This window comes from Brachyhypopomus gauderio, chromosome 16, assembly GCF_052324685.1.
Source record: "Brachyhypopomus gauderio isolate BG-103 chromosome 16, BGAUD_0.2, whole genome shotgun sequence".
In the NCBI taxonomy this organism is placed as follows: domain Eukaryota; kingdom Metazoa; phylum Chordata; class Actinopteri; order Gymnotiformes; family Hypopomidae; genus Brachyhypopomus; species Brachyhypopomus gauderio.
In genome coordinates this window covers 7775702-7794601 of record NC_135226.1, presented here as the reverse complement: position 1 = coordinate 7794601, position 18900 = coordinate 7775702, and the positions used below count along the sequence as shown (strand labels likewise).

General features: G+C 43.1%; 1 protein-coding gene across 1 annotated transcript; it reads left to right on the top strand.

Moving 5' to 3' along the window:
- Window positions 1-3336: 3336 nt before the first annotated feature.
- LOC143477883 (uncharacterized) lies at window positions 3337-11248 on the top strand. The gene is made up of 16 exons (XM_076976740.1): window positions 3337-3423; window positions 3813-3924; window positions 4877-5063; window positions 5392-5799; window positions 5888-6031; window positions 6162-6245; window positions 6593-6661; window positions 6834-7030; window positions 7369-7528; window positions 8746-8853; window positions 8954-9050; window positions 9312-9542; window positions 9872-9944; window positions 10110-10199; window positions 10336-10457; window positions 11049-11248. Exons 1-15 carry the CDS (start codon window positions 3342-3344, stop codon window positions 10430-10432), a joined length of 2139 nt encoding a protein of 712 aa, XP_076832855.1. The 5' UTR covers window positions 3337-3341; the 3' UTR covers window positions 10433-10457; window positions 11049-11248.
- Window positions 11249-18900: the final 7652 nt, after the last annotated feature.

The following is an 18900-nucleotide window of genomic DNA, read 5'->3' as shown; positions in this document are numbered from 1 at the left end:
CCATATCCGCCGTGCCTGCTCGAGGAAGTTGTCCGCTATCTCGGGGACGGAGGATTCCCGAGCCATGCGCAGCATATAGGCGCATAGCGGGTCCTGCTCCATGAGCTCGGGGTTGGCGGTGGCTTGGCAGCGCTGGCCAGGAGAAGAGTCGCGATGGCGCCGCTTGCTGGCTCGATTGCCCCTCTTCGGTCGGGTGGCATAGCCCGGCATGGTGTCTCACACGGCTCGTCGTTCTGTGACGCTCGGGGCTGGACGAAGGACGAGACACGAAATCCTTCTGGACTGACGTCACTTTTAGTTTATTCACAGATATTGCGCAATAGCGCACAGAGAACAGAGATATACACACACAGCAACGTGTAGACTTTAGACAACGACGAGCACAGGACACTGCGCGAGCGCACATTAAATAGACAGACCACATTAGCCCCATGTGATTACGAGACGATTCACAGGTGAGACACATTATTCACACAACAAAGCTATCACCACGGAGTTCCGAAAACGCAGACAGAGCACGTGGACAACGTTTACACACGCCCAAAAGGGAGGGGCCGGGGTCCTCAACGTGACATCTGCAGCTCAGTGGGGAACCGTCAGGGCCCTCTACGCCCTCTCAGAGGGCCTAAAAATATTCTTAAAACATAAATATATATAATATAATTTATCCAATTTTATTTTATCTACTTACAGTTTGACAATCGACATCTAAACAATTACAAAAATATAAGCAAATAAATTATTCACCCGTGTCTATTCAATCTGTGTTGGAAGGTGAGGGGTTAAGTGGAAGCCTGTGAGTCTGTGTCTCCCCCTATCAGCACTGTGATGCCCGCTGTTCGTTTACAGAGGGCCTGGCAGTTATAATTCAGCGCAATACCAGTTTCAAATGACAGTAAAATTGACCAATCATATCTTCCCTCTTAGTGGGCGGGCTTAACTGTATGATAATTTCCGCCCGCTGTGGCGACGCTAGCTGTCGTTAGCGTACCACCACTAGCTAGTTCCGATTCATTCCTTTGACGTCCTCGTGCGCGTTGTTTACATATTCCGCTTCCGAGGAACACGGAGCTGTGAACCTTATTTTGTTGGAACCTTATTTTCTTAAGAAGTTATCTAGTACAGATATTACTGTTTATTGCGTGTCTAAAGCTGTACTGTCGTCTCAGTTTTTTTCTTTATTGTAGTTAATTAGGAGAGGAAACATTTTTTTTTCGGGGGGATGGGAGCGGGCCCAGGTTTAATGGTCACGGTTCGCTACTGATATACGGTCTCTGGTATGAACCCTTTGGGTACAAGCCAGGCTGCATCAGGTTATTGTAGCAGCCTGGCTGATTTGGTGTTTTAGTTAAAAAAAATAGGAAATTGTCATATCACGTGCTACTCAACTTTGGAATGTTTGGTTTAGAATGTTTGGTTGGGAAGGTGGAATGTTTGGATTCAGTTTCGATGCTGAAAAGCTGAGAAATTGTCGCATGACATTTGGCTCTGAGAATTATCAATCCTAAAATCTGAGAATCCTATCAATCCTACAATCCTTACAAATCTTACAAATCTTCCCAGATCTATTTTTTCTAGATCTTTCTATCTTTCTATTCTTTCTAATTTTTCATCCAGGAGATTTTTTTTACCCCAGGAGAAGTGACCAGCCAAGGCAGGAACAGGAACAGAAGAACTTCGTAGACACACCAGGTGAGAAAAATATATTTTCATATACTGTACATAATTTTATACTTCTATGTAAGACAGTATATTTAGTTCATGGGTTAAAGTTCTCCGTCACTACGACGGATTTCCGTCATTTGATTTTTTTGGGGAAAAAATCCGTCAAATCATAATAAACCACACACGCGCGTGCTATCTGTTTTGTGGCCGAAATATTATTCTCACTGGCGCTCATCAGCGCTGGATGGATGACGGCGGTGTCATTTGATTGACTTGCGGTTCATTCCGCCTTCAGATTTGCGGACAGTAGAAAAGTTTTTACCCCCTCCTGCCTGGCGTGACCGTAGTGCGCGACTCTGTACACCTGCGCGAACGGCGGAGGCTACTTGCTGCATCACATTCTTTTTGCAGTGTTGTCCGAAGCGATATGTGGTAGTATAAAGAAACACCCCTCAAAAACAGGGGAATGAACATTTACCTGACCAATTTTAATGTTGCAGTAGTGCTGGAATTTAGGCTAAAGTACTTTAAAATGCTTGAAATTGTAACGGGTTGAGCCACCGCGATTACGTCATTTTCGGCGTGCGGACCCTCGCGCTGCTCACGCCACTCGTGCTGCGTCAAGTATAAAGGCTTAAACCAGGCTTAACATGGATGGTGTTGTTCTGTTTGTATTTAAAAGCTCTATCCAGTGGTGTGATTTAAATTTGCCATTTTTGGACATTTAATTTTTTTGTAACATACCTACTTAAAGCAGGTAATCTTACGGCTTATGTTTTTGCGATGGTGAATCTGATAAAAACGAGAGATTCATACCTTTTAAAACTCACCAGGATTCACTAAATTTGACTTGATCTTTAAATCATTTTCTGGAAGAGGACCCCCAGATAACTCCCATTAAATACACATTTATGTACATTTATTGCTCAGATGTTCATTCTCTTTTCTCTCCTTACACAGGCTGTTTAGATAAATATACTTTATAAATGTGTTTATTGTGTAGAATTAGGCAAAAGAGGCCAACTACACCACATTTTCAGTAATTGCTGGCATTGTCTTTTGCCAGGAAAAATTTTCAGTCAAATGAAAATTTCTTGCTTTAAACCATGATTTAGTTCTTATGAGTATGGATTTCCATAGGCTTGTTCATAATTATTAAAAATTAAATATACACATTTATGTAGTAGGTTTTTAAGGTTCAGAAAAATAACATGTATATTTATTCTGCTGATGACTGTCAAGCTCTTTATTTCATGTGTACAGAATAATATAATTAATGGAGCATGGGTTATTTTTGATTTCTTTGACTCAGCACAATTTTCATAAATCCCACCATGTTAACATTGTCCATGTGGCCATGGAAAAAGCAAATAAAAATAAACATTTTTAAAAAGAAACAGATTTCTAACATCACAAATTCTTAAGCATTCTCCCCACATTCTGATGACATCACATGGCACCATAGCCCTTCTTATAATCATTTGTTCATTGGGAAACACTTACAAGGCATTTGAGCCTCACTGTGAGGCGTGCTGGGTTTCACTTTACCTGCTGTGGGATTTTCAGGTGTGCCCTACAACCCCCAAGAGACAGTGATCCACAGACAATATGGTAATATCTGTCTACTGCACTGTTATTCGTATAGTACATAATCTTTTTCTTAATGTTCAGTCAACATGACAGCAGATGCCCTTCGGAGACCAGTTGGAGACCAGTTGATCCTGGAAGAGGATGAGAATTATCTCCCATCTGAACAAGGTACATTAGCTGTCGCATACTACCTGTTACAGTTTAGGACCCCGGATAAAACTTTAATATATGTTACTGAAATGGTATACTTTAATATCCACCATTGATAAAGTCTACAAGCTACAACAGTTCCATCATTTAATAACTAAATTATAATGTTGACATAATAACTTAATAATATATAATAATAATAATAATAATAATATATAATAATAATATTAACAACACATGTCCAGTTGGGACTCTTGTATGTTCGTCCAAGCTATAGCTACACTTTATAACATAGAATCAATCTCCATGCATTATGGACTTAACTATTTGAATTTGTGGGATTTTACTTGATTTGAAAATATCATACTGATTGTGGGTATATTCATCTTATCCGTATTCCTCCTCAGAGGTCCATGAGTATGCCAGAGAAATTGGCATTGACCCTGATGGGGAGCCAGAGCTGCTGTGGCTGGCCAGAGAGGGGATTGTAGCCCCACTACCTCCTGATTGGAAACCCTGGTAGGACAAACTCATTCTCATACAGTCACCCAGTTTTCTTATCCTTACACACAGAGCAGTGAGCGTTGGTGTGAGCGTTGGTTCCTTTTAGTAAAATCCAAGCATACTCTAATGTGCCCTTAATTGAGGAATGGCTTCCATTCCAAGAACTCTACGTCTCATTCATGCTGTCTCATTCATTCAGGCTCTTGATTACCTGACCTACCAAGGCCCTTTGTCCCCTGTAACTCAGTTATAATTTTAAGTACCATTTATAGAAGTAGGATGCATCAGGACTTTATTGTGAGTGTCATAATGTCACACGGACTCTCTGGAAGCTTGCAAGAAGTGGGCATTGAATCACTTATGACCTAGGTGATTAGATGAGCAAATTAGACAGCCCAACTTTTTTTAAAAGACCTTGGAACTGCAAGTCTGGAGAAGACTGAATATTTTGACTGGGAAGTAAGACTGGGCAAGAGAAAATATAACAGACAGAGGAGGATTTTTGAAGTTGGAGAGTATGATGTGACATGAAAGATCAGACACAATTTAACATATTAAATCATTTTTGGATTCTGTATTCAAATGGTTTGGGGGGAAGTATGTTATAACCTTATTGTCAGGTGTAACAGTGGTGTCTTTATATGAGTCAGTACCTTCATACATAAAACACACAAAGACAAGATCCAGGGGATATTTAATGTTAGTTGTCCCCGAAACTAACAATTGCAAAGTATAAAATTAATATTTCATCACTCTATGCAGCAGATTTGCTTGTAGACTTGGCCTTCTGGCACTATTAATCTGAGCAATGAGACCCAATATACACCACTCAGTGTTTCAGATGTTGACATGTTGACACCTTTGTGGACAGTCCTGTGCTGGAGAACCTAGGCTTGTCTACATGTCATGTGTTTTTATGTGTGTGTTTAGCTATGTGATGAGCTTGTCTCTCTTTCCTACTCTCCAGTCAGGATGTGACTGGAGAAGTATACTATTTCAACTTCTCCACGGGCCAGTCCACCTGGGACCACCCCTGTGATGAGCACTACCGCCAACTAGTGGCCCAGGAGCGGGAGTGTGCTCAGCCATGCCACGGCCATGCCATGGATGAAGAGGAGGAGGATGAAGAGCCGAAGAAGGCGTCTGTCCATGAGGTGAAAACACCTGCTAGAATATAATGCTCTGATTTTTAGCTCACTGTCACCTTTGTAGTCTTTACACTGCAGTTGTTCACACATTATGTTCCCAGCTTTTATACACATTTATACAGCGCCACTAACATCACTGTGTGTGCTCACGTGATCTTGGTGTTACTGTAGCACCTTGCTCTACCTGTCACACACACAAACACACACACACACACACACACACACACACACACACACACACACACACACACACACAGATCTTGTGAATGTCTGTACATGCATGTTTATGCATGTGTGTTTGCATGTGTTGGTGTGTTTGTCTGTGTATGAGCAGGACAGTGAACTCAGGGTGGCAGAGGAGACTGAGCTGGACGTGGACGAAGAAAAGAAAAAGAGAGAGAAGGAGTGTGTGTGTGTGTGTGAGTGTATGTGTGGTGAGTTGTCTGGTCTGTTGCAGGAGGTGAGGGAGGAGGTGCAGAGGGAGCACAGCAGGAAGCTGGAGCAGCTGTCGCAGGAGTACCAGGAGCAGCTCTTCACCCTCAGACATGAGCACCTGGAGGAGGTGCAGAGGGAGCACAGCAGGAAGCTGCAGCAGCTGTCGCAGGAGCACCAGGAGCAGCTCTTCACCCTCAGACATGAGCACCTGGAGGAGGTGCAGAGGGAGCACAGCAGGAAGCTGCAGCAGCTGTCGCAGGAGCACCAGGAGCAGCTCTTCACCCTCAGACAAAAGCACCTGGAGGAGGTGTGGCAGGGAGAATTCATTTACTCACAGCTCAGTGATCACCTGAGAGACCGAGCCAGTGTGTGTTCATCACACGGTGTGTGTGCAGGAGAGCGTGGAGAGGGAGCGCTTGTTGAGGGCTCATCTGGAGGAGAGGGAGAGGATGCAGGCTTCGCACACGTCCCAGCTGGATCAGCTCAGACTACAGCTCGACTCTCAGCTCCAACACACCCACAAAATACACATGCAGAAAGTAAGATCCCACACCCATACGATACTCACGTGCAAAAACGCCTCTTCTGCCGTACCCAGTCGGGTGTTTATGTGTATAAAGACGGTGAGAGTTGTTTGTATTTGTTTGTTTTTCTTGTGTGTGTGTTTAGGCGTTAGAAGTGCAGAAGATGATTGAGCAACTGGACATGAAAACCAAAGAGCTCAAAACTCAGGAACTGCTACTCCAAACTCAAGTACTTTACCTGCGTTATTTGAGTGTGTGTGTGTGTGTGTGCTACTCCAAACTGAGATACTTTACCTGCTTTATTTGAGTGTGTGTGTGTGTGTGTGTGTGTGTGTGTGTGTGTGTGGGTGTGCTACTCCAAGCTCAGGTACTTTACCTGCTTTATTTTAGTTAACTGACTCAATGACCTGTTTTGAAGAAAAAAAATGAATAGGTCATGTCTGGAGTGTGTGTGTGCGTGTGTGTGCGTGTGTGTGCGTGTGCATGTGCGTGCATGCATGTGTGTGAATCTTCAGTCCAGTCACTCAGCTGCCTGATAAAATGATCTGTGTGTGTGTTTGTACTGTTGGTCTGTAGGCTGCAGATTTGAAGAAGAGGAGACAACAGCTGAGTGAGGAAGGAGATGAAGTTGAGAAGGGGATAGAGGTGAGTGTGTGTGACCAGGTGTGTGTGTGCATGTGTGTGTGTGTGTGTGTGTGTGTGTGTTTCATTGTGAACTGTTATGCTAGGTTGTGTGTGTCCCCCAGGTGTGTGTGTGTGTGTGTGTGTGTGTCATTGTGAACTGTTATGTTAGGTTGTGTGTTTGTGTGTCCCCCAGGCTCTCTCACGTGTCCTGAGAGAACGGGACAGTCTGCGTGCAGAGCTGGACCGATTAAGAGATGAGAGGAGGAGAGAAAGGGAGGAGCTGGATAAAGAGAGAGAGGGAAGGAGGAGGGAGAGGGAGGAGAGCAAGAGGATGATGGAGGAGAGAGAAAAACTTCAGGCTAGATGTGATGAACTCCACAGAAGGCTCAGGTAATACACACACAAACACACACACACACACACACACATACACACACATTAGCTTTGACCAAGTCAGTACTGGTCTCTGGTGACACAAATGCACGGTACACAGAGTGTGTACATGTACAGATCTGTGTTGGTGTGGAGGGCTCCCTCCGAGTGGAGGAAATGGAACCTCCTCTCTCCCCTGTGCCCACCTCCCACAACCTCCCGCAGCATAGACAAGTATGTGGGTGTGGGTGGGTGTGGGTGGGGAGGGAGGCTGTCCGATTGTATGTATTTATCATATGTTTATATACTCGTTTGTAATCTCCTCTCTCTCTCTCTCTCTCTCTCTCTCTCTCTAGCTTGCGGGAGTATATCTCAGGTGAAGGTGTCCAGCAGAGAGCAAGACAGTTCTTGGAGAAACAGACCAGCTGTCTGAGAGCGAGACAGGCGGCACTAAGGACGGCCCACCCCAGCCCGCAGAGGTCCGCTGCAGGAGGCTCTGCTCAGCCTCTCTGCCAGGTCCGTCAAGTCTAGTCAGTTTTATTTATAAAGCGCTTTTTACAAAACATGGTGTCACAAGCGCATGGGTCCAGATCCCTATTGAACAAGACAGGGGCAAGTGTGGCAGAGACAAACTCCCTATGCGGATTAGGAAGAAACCTTGGGAGGACCAAGACCCCAAAGGGAAGCCATGCTCAATTGGCCCAGCAACTTTAAGTTCATATTTATAGTCCTGTGTCTATCTGAGCAGTCACAGTCTCTCCAATATGGATGCTGGGCCTCAGGTAGGATGCTGGCCGTATTGGCACATGCATCCACGGCATCAGCACATCCACTGGCAACCCAGAGCATCTTCTAGCTCCTTTATGGAATTGTCTTTGTAGAAACATGTAGTCAAGATACAGAATGCAGGTTAATATGTAAAATCAAATTAAACTTCCATATATATAGCACACGTGCCAGTGACTTAGCATGTGGCTCCAGCAGGCTTATCCCTAGCAGCATAACTAAAGGGAGGGGCCTGGAGGTGACCACAGGCATGAGGGTACTGAGACATTACTCTGCCTTCGGCTGTAATCTTGTAGTTTTCGGATCTGAGCACAATCCTGTGCTTTGAGAGAGCAGCAGGTGAGATGGATTATGGTATGCAGTGAGTTCACTCGGATATTGTGGAGGACTATTTAATGCTTTATAGGCCAACAGAAGAATTTTAAAATCAGTTTGATATTTAAGCAGGAGCCAGTGCAATGCTGAGAGAGTAGGACTAATGTGATGCACTTCTCAAGGCCTAGTTAGGACTCTGGCTCTTGGATTCAAGTTGGAATGCAGCAAGTTGGACTTTCTTTAGGGACTGTTTATATATATATATATATATATATATATATATAACTGAGTATCATCTGCATAGCAATGGAAGCTAATACCATGCCTACAAATGCTTGCTAGCCTATATAATGAGAATAACATGGGACCCAATACAGATCCTTATGAGCATTCATTATTTTCAAGTACAAATTTGTAACGATCGGTCAGGTAGGATTTGAACCAGGAGAGTGATTGACCTTTTATCTGAGAATATTAAGAGATCGTTAACTACTTTAGACGGTTTCAGTGCCGTGGTGGGTCTAAGCACGTTAGGTCTTGCAGTGCCTACAGCCATGTAGCCAGGTCAGATGGGAGAGAGTAGGAAGCATGAGTATAGCTCCTCTTAGATGTTCTGCTCCCCTGTGCTGTAGGAGGTGAGTGAGCTGGAGAAGCTGAGGGAGAGGGTCCAGAAGGGCCACGCGATCCTGAGAAAGAAGGAGGAGAGACTCGGCCAGCTGGAGACGTCACTGGCAGAGGAGGTAACACACACATACACACACACGTATGCCTGCACCCACACACTTACGTACAAACCCACATTAATACCTACCTGGGCTTTACAATGTTTTACTGTCTCAGCTGTCATGTGATGAAGGCGAGCGGCTCGTGGGAGATCGGAGAGTCTCTGATGTCACAGAGTCAGAGACGAGCGGTGTGTGTGGCCAAGAGGAGACGAGTGAGACACACACTCCATGTGCATGCACAACACACACACACGGGCAGACATTTTGAGAAGGCACAAAGTTTACTACCACAGTTTTTTTTTATGGTGGCAAGGAAGCAAACTGTGAAAACTAAAAATATGCCCATAACTGTAAACAGCTCTAGAGTCCACTCTGGTCTTGTTGGTTCATAGTTATCTGATGTTTTTATTTCTCTAGCAGTAATACACCCAAACTCTGGTCTTCCTCTCTGCTACTCCCACTCTCTGTTTCAGCACATGCAAGGCCAGTGAAAGTGCAGCAGTTAGCAGAGTCCCTGCAGCAGATCTCTGGCCAGCTGAACACAGTGCTGGGTGAACTGGAATCTTTCACTGGGAGGAGCGTCCAGCCCCTCCCTCAGCCACCTCCGTCCTCCTCCTTCCCTTCTGCCCCGTCCTGGGCATGGACACCAAGCCCCGCCTCCTCTTCAGTGGCTCAGAACAGCTTCTTACACTCCACCATTAATGGTCAGTGTTGGGAACGTTACTTTAAAAAAGTAATTAGTTATAGTTACTCACTACTTGTTCAAAAAAGTAACTGAGTTAGTAACTGAATTACTCTATAATAAAAGTAACTTGTTACCAGGGAAAGTAACTATTTGCATTACAGTTAAAAAAAAAGTTATATGCCAATGAATAAGGATTTTTTGAAAAAGCAGTTTTCACATTGATTTTCTGTGCTAGGATAATGCCGATCTTTTCCAGTGTAAGGGTGGTGCAGTGTAGAGACCTGCTGTGTCAAATTGGCTTCAGAAATCTAAACCGCACTACCTGTATTAAGACTGCTCTGATTTTAGGAGTTTCCATGGATACCAGTGCCCGCTATCCCATGAGGGCTACCAGAGCATATAGTGGATACACTCCAGCAAGGTGACTACACACACTTGCACACCTGTGCAGGCTCGGTCACAATCTCTCACTCTCACTCTCGCTCACAGGATCAGTGCTGCTGTTGATTTTGAAAGGAAAATTGATGAACTCATACAGTGCTTTTCCATTATGTGTGTGTGTGTGTGTGTGTGTGTGTGTGTGTAGTCTCTCCTCTGAGCTAGATGGCCAGAGGCTGCAGAGACTGATCGACGACAACAAAAGGTGGCTGGAATCACGACGCAAAGACCCAAATGTGTATCCTTTCACAATCTCTCTCCCCCTCAGCTTATACACATGTACGTATCACACACAAACCAGTACGGGAACAGAATGCATCATATTTTCACACACACTCTCTTGCACCCTTGTATTCTCCTGAACCTCTGCCCAGGCCTCTCTTCACACGCTACCCAGCTGCCCCGCCCACCAATGGGCTGGTCCAGCTCAGCCTGGACAAGAAGAATCAGATCAAGGTCTACCATTACTGAAGAGGCACAACCCACTGATGTCCATGTATGTCCAGTGCAAACAAATCAATGGATAGACAGAATACAAACATGCCTATGGACATAAGAGAACACACATGAAATTGTCAAGAGACTTCTGTATAGTGTTATATAGAATGTATAACACTAATGAGATTAAGCACAGTCGTGTGCATCTACAGTGTACAGATACAGTGTTTAAAGTGTAGTATTCAACACATCTGTCCCCTTTAATCCCTTCATACCTTTGTATGTGTTGATGCCATTAAACAACAGCTGTACAAGTTCATATCCACAACAGAAAAGCCTCATAAATCCTGATGACAGGATTATCTTGATCTAGATATTATAGTCCCTAATCTTAGTCTGAAGATGAGGATCACCAACAGAGGTTGTGTAAGCCATATGAAGGTTACAGCTTCCTAGGAGTGTTGTGCTTCACAAAACAACGTGTTTACAGATGTGACACTTGGGGACCAGACAGTGCTTAGCCTGTAAATCCTTTTCATGTAGATATGAAATTTTGCATTTATTTTTGTAAAACGAATAAATCTGTGGTGTTTTACATCAGTGTGGCTTGTGATGTTTGATGGTGTGTGTTTCACTTCTGTGCTTACAGTAAGATCAGGAATAGACCTTCTGTTCAGCAATAGCACTTCTACTGCACACCGATTCTGCAGCACATGCCCCACCGTGGATTCTTCTCAGCTCCACCACGAGTGCAGTCAGAAGAAAGCAGAACAATGACTTGCAGCAGAGAAAAAAACTGCCGTTTTTGCACATCACAGAAAAGTGAATAAAGTTTAATCTGATTCTAGACCTGCTGTAATTGTTATTTTACCGATCTACAGGACATCCTGACACACACCCACTTGCGCTACTGAGAAAACATACAAATGCTTTATTCAGTAATCTCAACCATCAGTTATTAAAAACACAACTTTTTTTTTTTTACATCTGTGCAAATTAGATTCCACCATGTTCACTATCACAGAAGGACTAGTAAAGTGTCCTGGTGAACTAGAGTATTCACTCCTCAGTCAAACCCAAGAGGCCCCAAACCAACATGGAAGGGAGCAGATTGACTAACACACGACTCGGGCCACGTAGGAAAAGAAACAACAAGTACAAAATGCATTGACATTTGCATGGCAGGTTTGATTTTTCCTACGATTTTTCCTTCCCTCTAAAGAGGAGTCACCAACTGCATGAAGGGTCAATCACACCTGGTATTAACAATACATTTGGTGATTAGTGTGTTCACCAAATACAACTGTAAGCAGGGCCACAAAACCCACCTCCAACATGTGTTCTGTGAATGCCTGATTGACTAGATCTAAAACGTTATCACTGTGAGCCTGCTTGAGCAGATCTGCACCACTCTTGGGTAAAGGAGATGCCTGTGGTTCGAACATTATTAGAAGACCATACCATAAACTCTGCAATGTAGGTCTGTCCCCCTCACTGTGCTCATGGATCAAAGACTTTCTCACTAACAGACCACAAGTGGTAAGAATAGGGGACCACACATCATCCCAAATCATTTTAAACACTGGTACACCGCAGGGCTGTGTGCTCAGTCCAGACCTCTTCACACTTTTTATGATTGCAGCCCCATCCATGTCTTCAACACATTTGTGAAATATGTGATAGACAGTAGTGATAAACTGCATCTCTAACAACAATGAAACTCAGTACAGAGAGGAGATTCAGCACCTGGCACGGTGGTGCTCAGACAACAACCTAGCTCTGAACACCACCAAAACTAAAGAGATCATCAGAGACTACCGCACAGTTAAAAGAACTGCACATGCCCCTCTACTCATAGATGGAGATGAAGTGGAACGTGTGCACAGCATCAAATACCTCGGACTCCACATCACAGCTGATCTCACCTGGACTCTAAATACCAGTGGGGAACCGTCAGGGCCCTCTATGCCCTCTCAGAGGGCCTAAAAATATTCTTAAAACATAAATATATATAATATAATTTATCCAATTTTATTTTATCTACTTACAGTTTGACAATCGACATCTAAACAATTACAAAAATATAAGCAAATAAATTATTCACCCCTGTCTATTCAATCTGTGTTGGAAGGTGAGGGGTTAAGTGGAAGCCTGTGAGTCTGTGTCTCCCTCTATCAGCACTGTGATGCCCGTTGTTCGTTTACAGAGGGCCTGGCAGTTATAATTCAGCGCAATACCAGTTTCAAATGACAGTAAAATTGACCAATCATATCTTCCCTCTTAGTGGGCGGGCTTAACTGTATGATAATTTCCGCCTGCTGTGGCGACGCTAGCTGTCGTTAGCGTACCACCACTAGCTAGTTCCGATTCATTCCTTTGACGTCCTCGTGCGCGTTGTTTACATATTCCGCTTCCGAGGAACACGGAGCTGTGAACCTTATTTTGTTGGAACCTTATTTTTCTTAAGAAGTTATCTAGTACAGATATTACTGTTTATTGCGTGTCTAAAGCTGTACTGTCGTCTCAGTTTTTTTCTTTATTGTAGTTAATTAGGAGAGGAAACATTTTTCCTGTGTGACGGTTCTGTGTGACGCTGCTGCGGAGCGAAATTTGAAATTGTTTTCTAAAGTATAATAATCTATTTACGTGCTAATCTTTACCTTTTGCCTTCCTAGATAAATTTTACAGGTTTTATTCCGGCCGCTGACCAACTTTCTGCCTTCACAAATCAGCTAGCGTAAGTTTATATATCGGCTAGATACGGTAAGTGTTTTGATTTATTCATGGCTGGTGTTGGTTTGTTCCCGTGTTCGGAGTGTGGCATGTTTAGTCTAGACCCTTTCGCCACTGATAGTAATAGTGATAGTATTTGTGAGAGGTGCAAACTAGTAAATTCTCTCGTGGCGAAAGTGGAAAGCTTAGAGCGACGCGTCCACTCATTATTGAGGGATAGAGAGACAGGGTCAGTAGTAGGTGTGGACGCGCCAGGGAGAACTAGCGCCTCCGCGACTCCGGCGATAGAGCCCTCACAGCGGGGCGAATGGGTGACGTCTCGGCGGCGTAGTCGGAGAGCGAGGGCTGCAGCTACCGCTAACGCCAGCGCTAGCCCACCAGAGCACCACTCGCCGGTTCACGTGTCCAATAGGTTCGCCCCGCTCAGTGCTACACCCTCTGAGGAGACTCTGGTGATAGGAGACTCTATAGTTCGACACGTGAAAGTCGCTATTCCTGTAGGGGCACCAGCGGTTACAGTCAGCTGTTTACCGGGAGCCAGAGCGCCGGACATTAGTGGCAACCTTAGACTGTTAGCCCATAAACGATTCTCTAGGATAGTTATACATGTAGGGGCCAACGATATACGTCTGCGGCAGTCAGAGGTGACTAAGGCTAATGTTAAAGAGGTGGTTAAATTAGCCCAGACGATGTCCGATGCCGTAATCTGCTCTGGCCCCATCCCAATGCGGCGCGATGATGAGCAGTACAGCAGGCTCACGTCGCTAAACCGCTGGATGTCCAAGTGGTGTTCAGAAAATCAAGTGGGCTTTATTAATAATTGGGAAGAGTTCGAGGGCAAGCCTGGTCCTTTAGGCAGGGACGGTGTCCACCCCACCCGGGATGGCGCTGCCCTGTTATCTTGCAGCATAGCCCGTAGTCTGTTAGTTAGTGGGCAGTGTAGCACTAGGAGCTGCTGACTAACCAGAGTCGCGACCAGGCCGCAGACTAACGGGCTAAACCGTCTGTCTGCGAGCTGCTTAGAGGCGTCACCAAGATCCCATAGGATTGAGACTGTGTCTGTGCCCCGGGTTAAATTAAATCATAAGAAAATAGTCCGCCCTAAGTTTTTAACTAATATTCAGACTTCACATCAAATTATTACAACCTATATGACCGATCTGAAAATTGGAATAATCAATATTCGATCGCTCAACTCAAAAGCAGTTTTTGTAAATGAACTTATAACAGACCAGAACATTGATATTCTATGTCTAACTGAAACGTGGGTTCAATCTGGTGATTATTTAACTCTAAACGAAGCCACTCCTGTGGGATATAGTTATATACATAGACCTAGACTGTCAGGCAGAGGAGGTGGAATATGTATAATCTATCGTGATTGTTTAGAAATTCATCAGAAATACTTAGATATCTCAAACTCATTTGAGATGCAGTCTATTAATGTAATTAGTCCATCTGAAAATAAAAGTACATTTTCCCTAACCAATGTATACAGACCACCAGGGCCTTACTCAGATTTCTTAAATGATTTCACCGATTTTGCAGCAAATTTAGCAGTATGTAGTGACAAAATAATAATGGTAGGAGACTTTAACATACACTTTGATAATGCGGAGGATCCACTGACAAGGGCTTTTACTTCTATATTGAACTCTGTCGGCATTAAACAAAACGTAGTAGGACCTACACATTATCGAAATCATACCCTAGATCTAATATTAACGCTGGGTATCGACGTAGATAATATAAACATACTCCCGCAAACCGTAGCAATCTCCGATCACTATTTAGTCAAATTCGATTTTCACCTTAATATAAATACCCGCCCGTCTCCTTGGCAGTGTATAAAGCGCTCGATAAATTCATCAACAGCAACACAGTTTATTGAAACCCTCCCTGACTTAACTGCTTTAGCCCACTCGCCATCCGATCCAGGAGAGTTAGATAGTCTAACCGACTACTTAGAGAATCTGCAGATCAGCTCTAGATATAGTAGCTCCACTAAAATATAAAAAAGCTAGATCCAAAAAGCTCGCCCCGTGGTACACTGACCAAACTAGAAACTTAAAACAAATAGCACGTAAATTAGAGGGGAAATGGCGATCTACTAAATTGGAAGTATTCCACTGTGCCTGGAAGGATAGCATTATTGAATACAAACGGGCACTCACTAAAGCACGCTCAGCATACTTAGCCTCACTGATAGAGAAAAATAAAAACAATCCTAGATTTCTTTTTAATACTATTTCTAAACTTACAAAAAATCAAGCAGGCACAGAACCTCAGATTCCAGTAAACCTCACTAGTAATGTATTTATAGATTTCTTTGATAATAAAATAGAGAATATTAGACAAAATATAAAACCCTTTATTAGCAATACAACTGGTATGTCATCTGGTTTGGTTGATATTGATTTAAATTACATACCGGGAGAAAAACTTGATGCTTTTCATCCACTCCCAAAATCAGAATTAGAGAAAATAATTTCTTCCTTAAATTGTACTACCTGCACATTAGACTCAGTCCCCTCAAAGTTATTAAAAGAGGTATTACCAGCTGTAACTGAACCTCTTCTAACTATAGTTAACTCATCCATTACAATAGGTCACATGCCCAAATCATGTAAGTTAGCAATTATCAAACCTCTGATCAAGAAACCAAATCTTGATCCGACTGTGCTATCTAATTATAGACCCATTTCAAACACATCATTTATATCTAAGATCATAGAAAAAGCTGTTGCCCAGCAATTATGCCTATATCTGCATAGGAATAACATATTTGAAAAGTTCCAATCTGGTTTTAGGCCCCATCACAGTACTGAAACAGCATTAGTTAAAGTAACAAATGATCTCCTCCTTGCATCAGATCAAGGCTATGTATCACTGTTAGTGCTTCTTGATCTTAGTGCAGCTTTCGACACAATTGATCATAGGATCTTGCTAGAAAGGTTAGAACGCTGGGTTGGAGTCTCAGGCACAGCCCTTTCATGGTTTCAGTCTTACTTAACAAATCGCTATCAGTTTGTAGAGCTCAATAATATTTCATCCAAACGTACAATGGTTAAATATGGGGTCCCGCAAGGCTCCATCTTAGGACCACTATTATTTACATTATATATGCTACCATTGGGCACAGTAATAAACAAACATGGTGTCAATTTTCACTGCTATGCGGATGACACTCAACTTTACATATCAGCCAAACCCGATGACAAACTCAGTTTAGGAAAAATTGAGGCCTGTGTAAGAGATATTAAATGCTGGATGTCTCTAAACTTCCTACAATTAAATGAGGACAAAACAGAAGTTCTCCTTGTGGGCCCTAAGGCCGCAAGACAGAAAATTCCAAATTTAATGCTTAATCTTGCAGACTATCCCATTACACCTGGCACAGTAGCCAAAAACCTAGGCATCATACTCGACTCCGACCTATCATTTGATAAATATATAGATAATACTACTAGGATAGCTTTTCTACATCTCCGCAATATTGCCAAATTAAGAAATGCATTATCACAGGATGATGCAGAAAAATTGGTGCATGCCTTTGTTAGCTCTAGACTAGACTACTGCAATTCACTACTGTCAGGATGTTCAAATAGGAATCTAAATAAACTTCAAATAGTTCAAAATGCCGCAGCTAGAGTTCTGACCAGAACTAGAAAATTTCAGCATATTAGACCAGTCCTATCAGCCCTGCATTGGCTCCCAGTTAAATTTCGTATTGATTTTAAAATTCTATTATTAGCATATAAAGCACTACACGGGCTTGCTCCTGAATACCTCCAGGAACTTATTTCCTACTATGAACCCCCACGTCAACTACGATCACAGGGTGCTGGTCTGTTATTAGTTCCACAAATTAACAAGGTAACAGCAGGGGGAAGAGCCTTTTCTTATAAGGCCCCCCAGCTTTGGAATAATCTTCCTAAATGTGTCCGGGACTCTGACACTGTCACAATCTTTAAATCTAGGTTGAAAACCCACTTATTTAGTCTAGCGTTTGATAATTAATATCCCCCTTAGATAAAGGTACAGATCCAGGGGTTCATAGACGAAGGGTTTTATGGTAGACTGGGGCGCTGGTGCTGTCATCCTGTCACTGCTCGTGGTCACTCAAGTTTGTTGACGGTGCAGTGGACGGATGCCATTGTCTCAGGATGCCCCCAAGCCTATGTTACCTTCTGGTTCTGCCTTTTTTAGCTAGGCTGTAATAATTTAACTTGGTGCCGGAGTTGCTGCCACACTCCAGAAATGTTTATAATTTTACCTGTCCTGTACATGTCCTCATACAGAGCTAATTTTCCCTGTTTCATTTCTCCACATGGCTGCCCGCCTGCTTGAGGAATAATGAGATGAGGAGAGATGAGGAGAGTATGATGTGACATGAAAGATCAGACACAATTTAACATATTAAATCATTTTTGGATTCTGTATTCAAATGGTTTGGGGGAAAGTATGTTATAACCTTATTGTCAGGTGTAACAGTGGTGTCTTTATATGAGTCAGTACCTTCATACATAAAACACACAAAGACAAGATCCAGGGGATATTTAATGTTAGTTGTCCCCGAAACTAACAATTGCAAAGTATAAAATTAATATTTCATCACTCTATGCAGCAGATTTGCTTGTAGACTTGGCCTTCTGGCACTATTAATCTGAGCAATGAGACCCAGGGCACCACTCAGTGTTTCAGATGTTGACATGTTGACACCTTTGTGGACAGTCCTGTGCTGGAGAACCTAGGCTTGTCTACATGTCATGTGTTTTTATGTGTGTGTTTATCTATGTGATGAGCTTGTCTCTCTTTCCTACTCTCCAGTCAGGATGTGACTGGAGAAGTATACTATTTCAACTTCTCCACGGGCCAGTCCACCTGGGACCACCCCTGTGATGAGCACTACCGCCAACTAGTGGCCCAGGAGCGGGAGTGTGCTCAGCCATGCCACGGCCATGCCATGGATGAAGAGGAGGAGGATGAAGAGCCGAAGAAGGCGTCTGTCCATGAGGTGAAAACACCTGCTAGAATATAATGCTCTGATTTTTAGCTCACTGTCACCTTTGTAGTCTTTACACTGCAGTTGTTCACACATTATGTTCCCAGCTTTTATACACATTTATACAGCGCCACTAACATCACTGTGTGTGCTCACGTGATCTTGGTGTTACTGTAGCACCTTGCTCTACCTGTCACACACACACACACACACACACACACACACACACACACACACACACACACACACACAGATCTTGTGAATGTCTGTACATGCATGTTTATGCATGTGTGTTTGCATGTGTTGGTGTGTTTGTCTGTGTATGAGCAGGACAGTGAACTCAGGGTGGCAGAGGAGACTGAGCTGGACGTGGACGAAGAAAAGAAAAAGAGAGAGAAGGAGTGTGTGTGTGTGTGTGTGTGTGAGTGTATGTGTGGTGAGTTGTCTGGTCTGTTGCAGGCAGTGTTAATTTTGACAGCAATTTTTGATTTAGTTTTAGTCTTAGTCTTTTGACTAAAATGTCATTTAGTTTTAGTCATAATTTAGTCTTTGGATTTGTTTTAGTCTTAGTCAAATTTTTGTCGACTAATTATCATTAGAATTTAGTCGACTAATTATTCAAAGAATTTAGTTGACTAAAATATATATAGTGTAATAGTTATTATATACTCTTGCACAAAATGAAACATTTATTAACCAGTTACAGAATATTATTGTTTGTATTTGCAATATATACAAAAACAAATTTCCAAACAACTTTTTT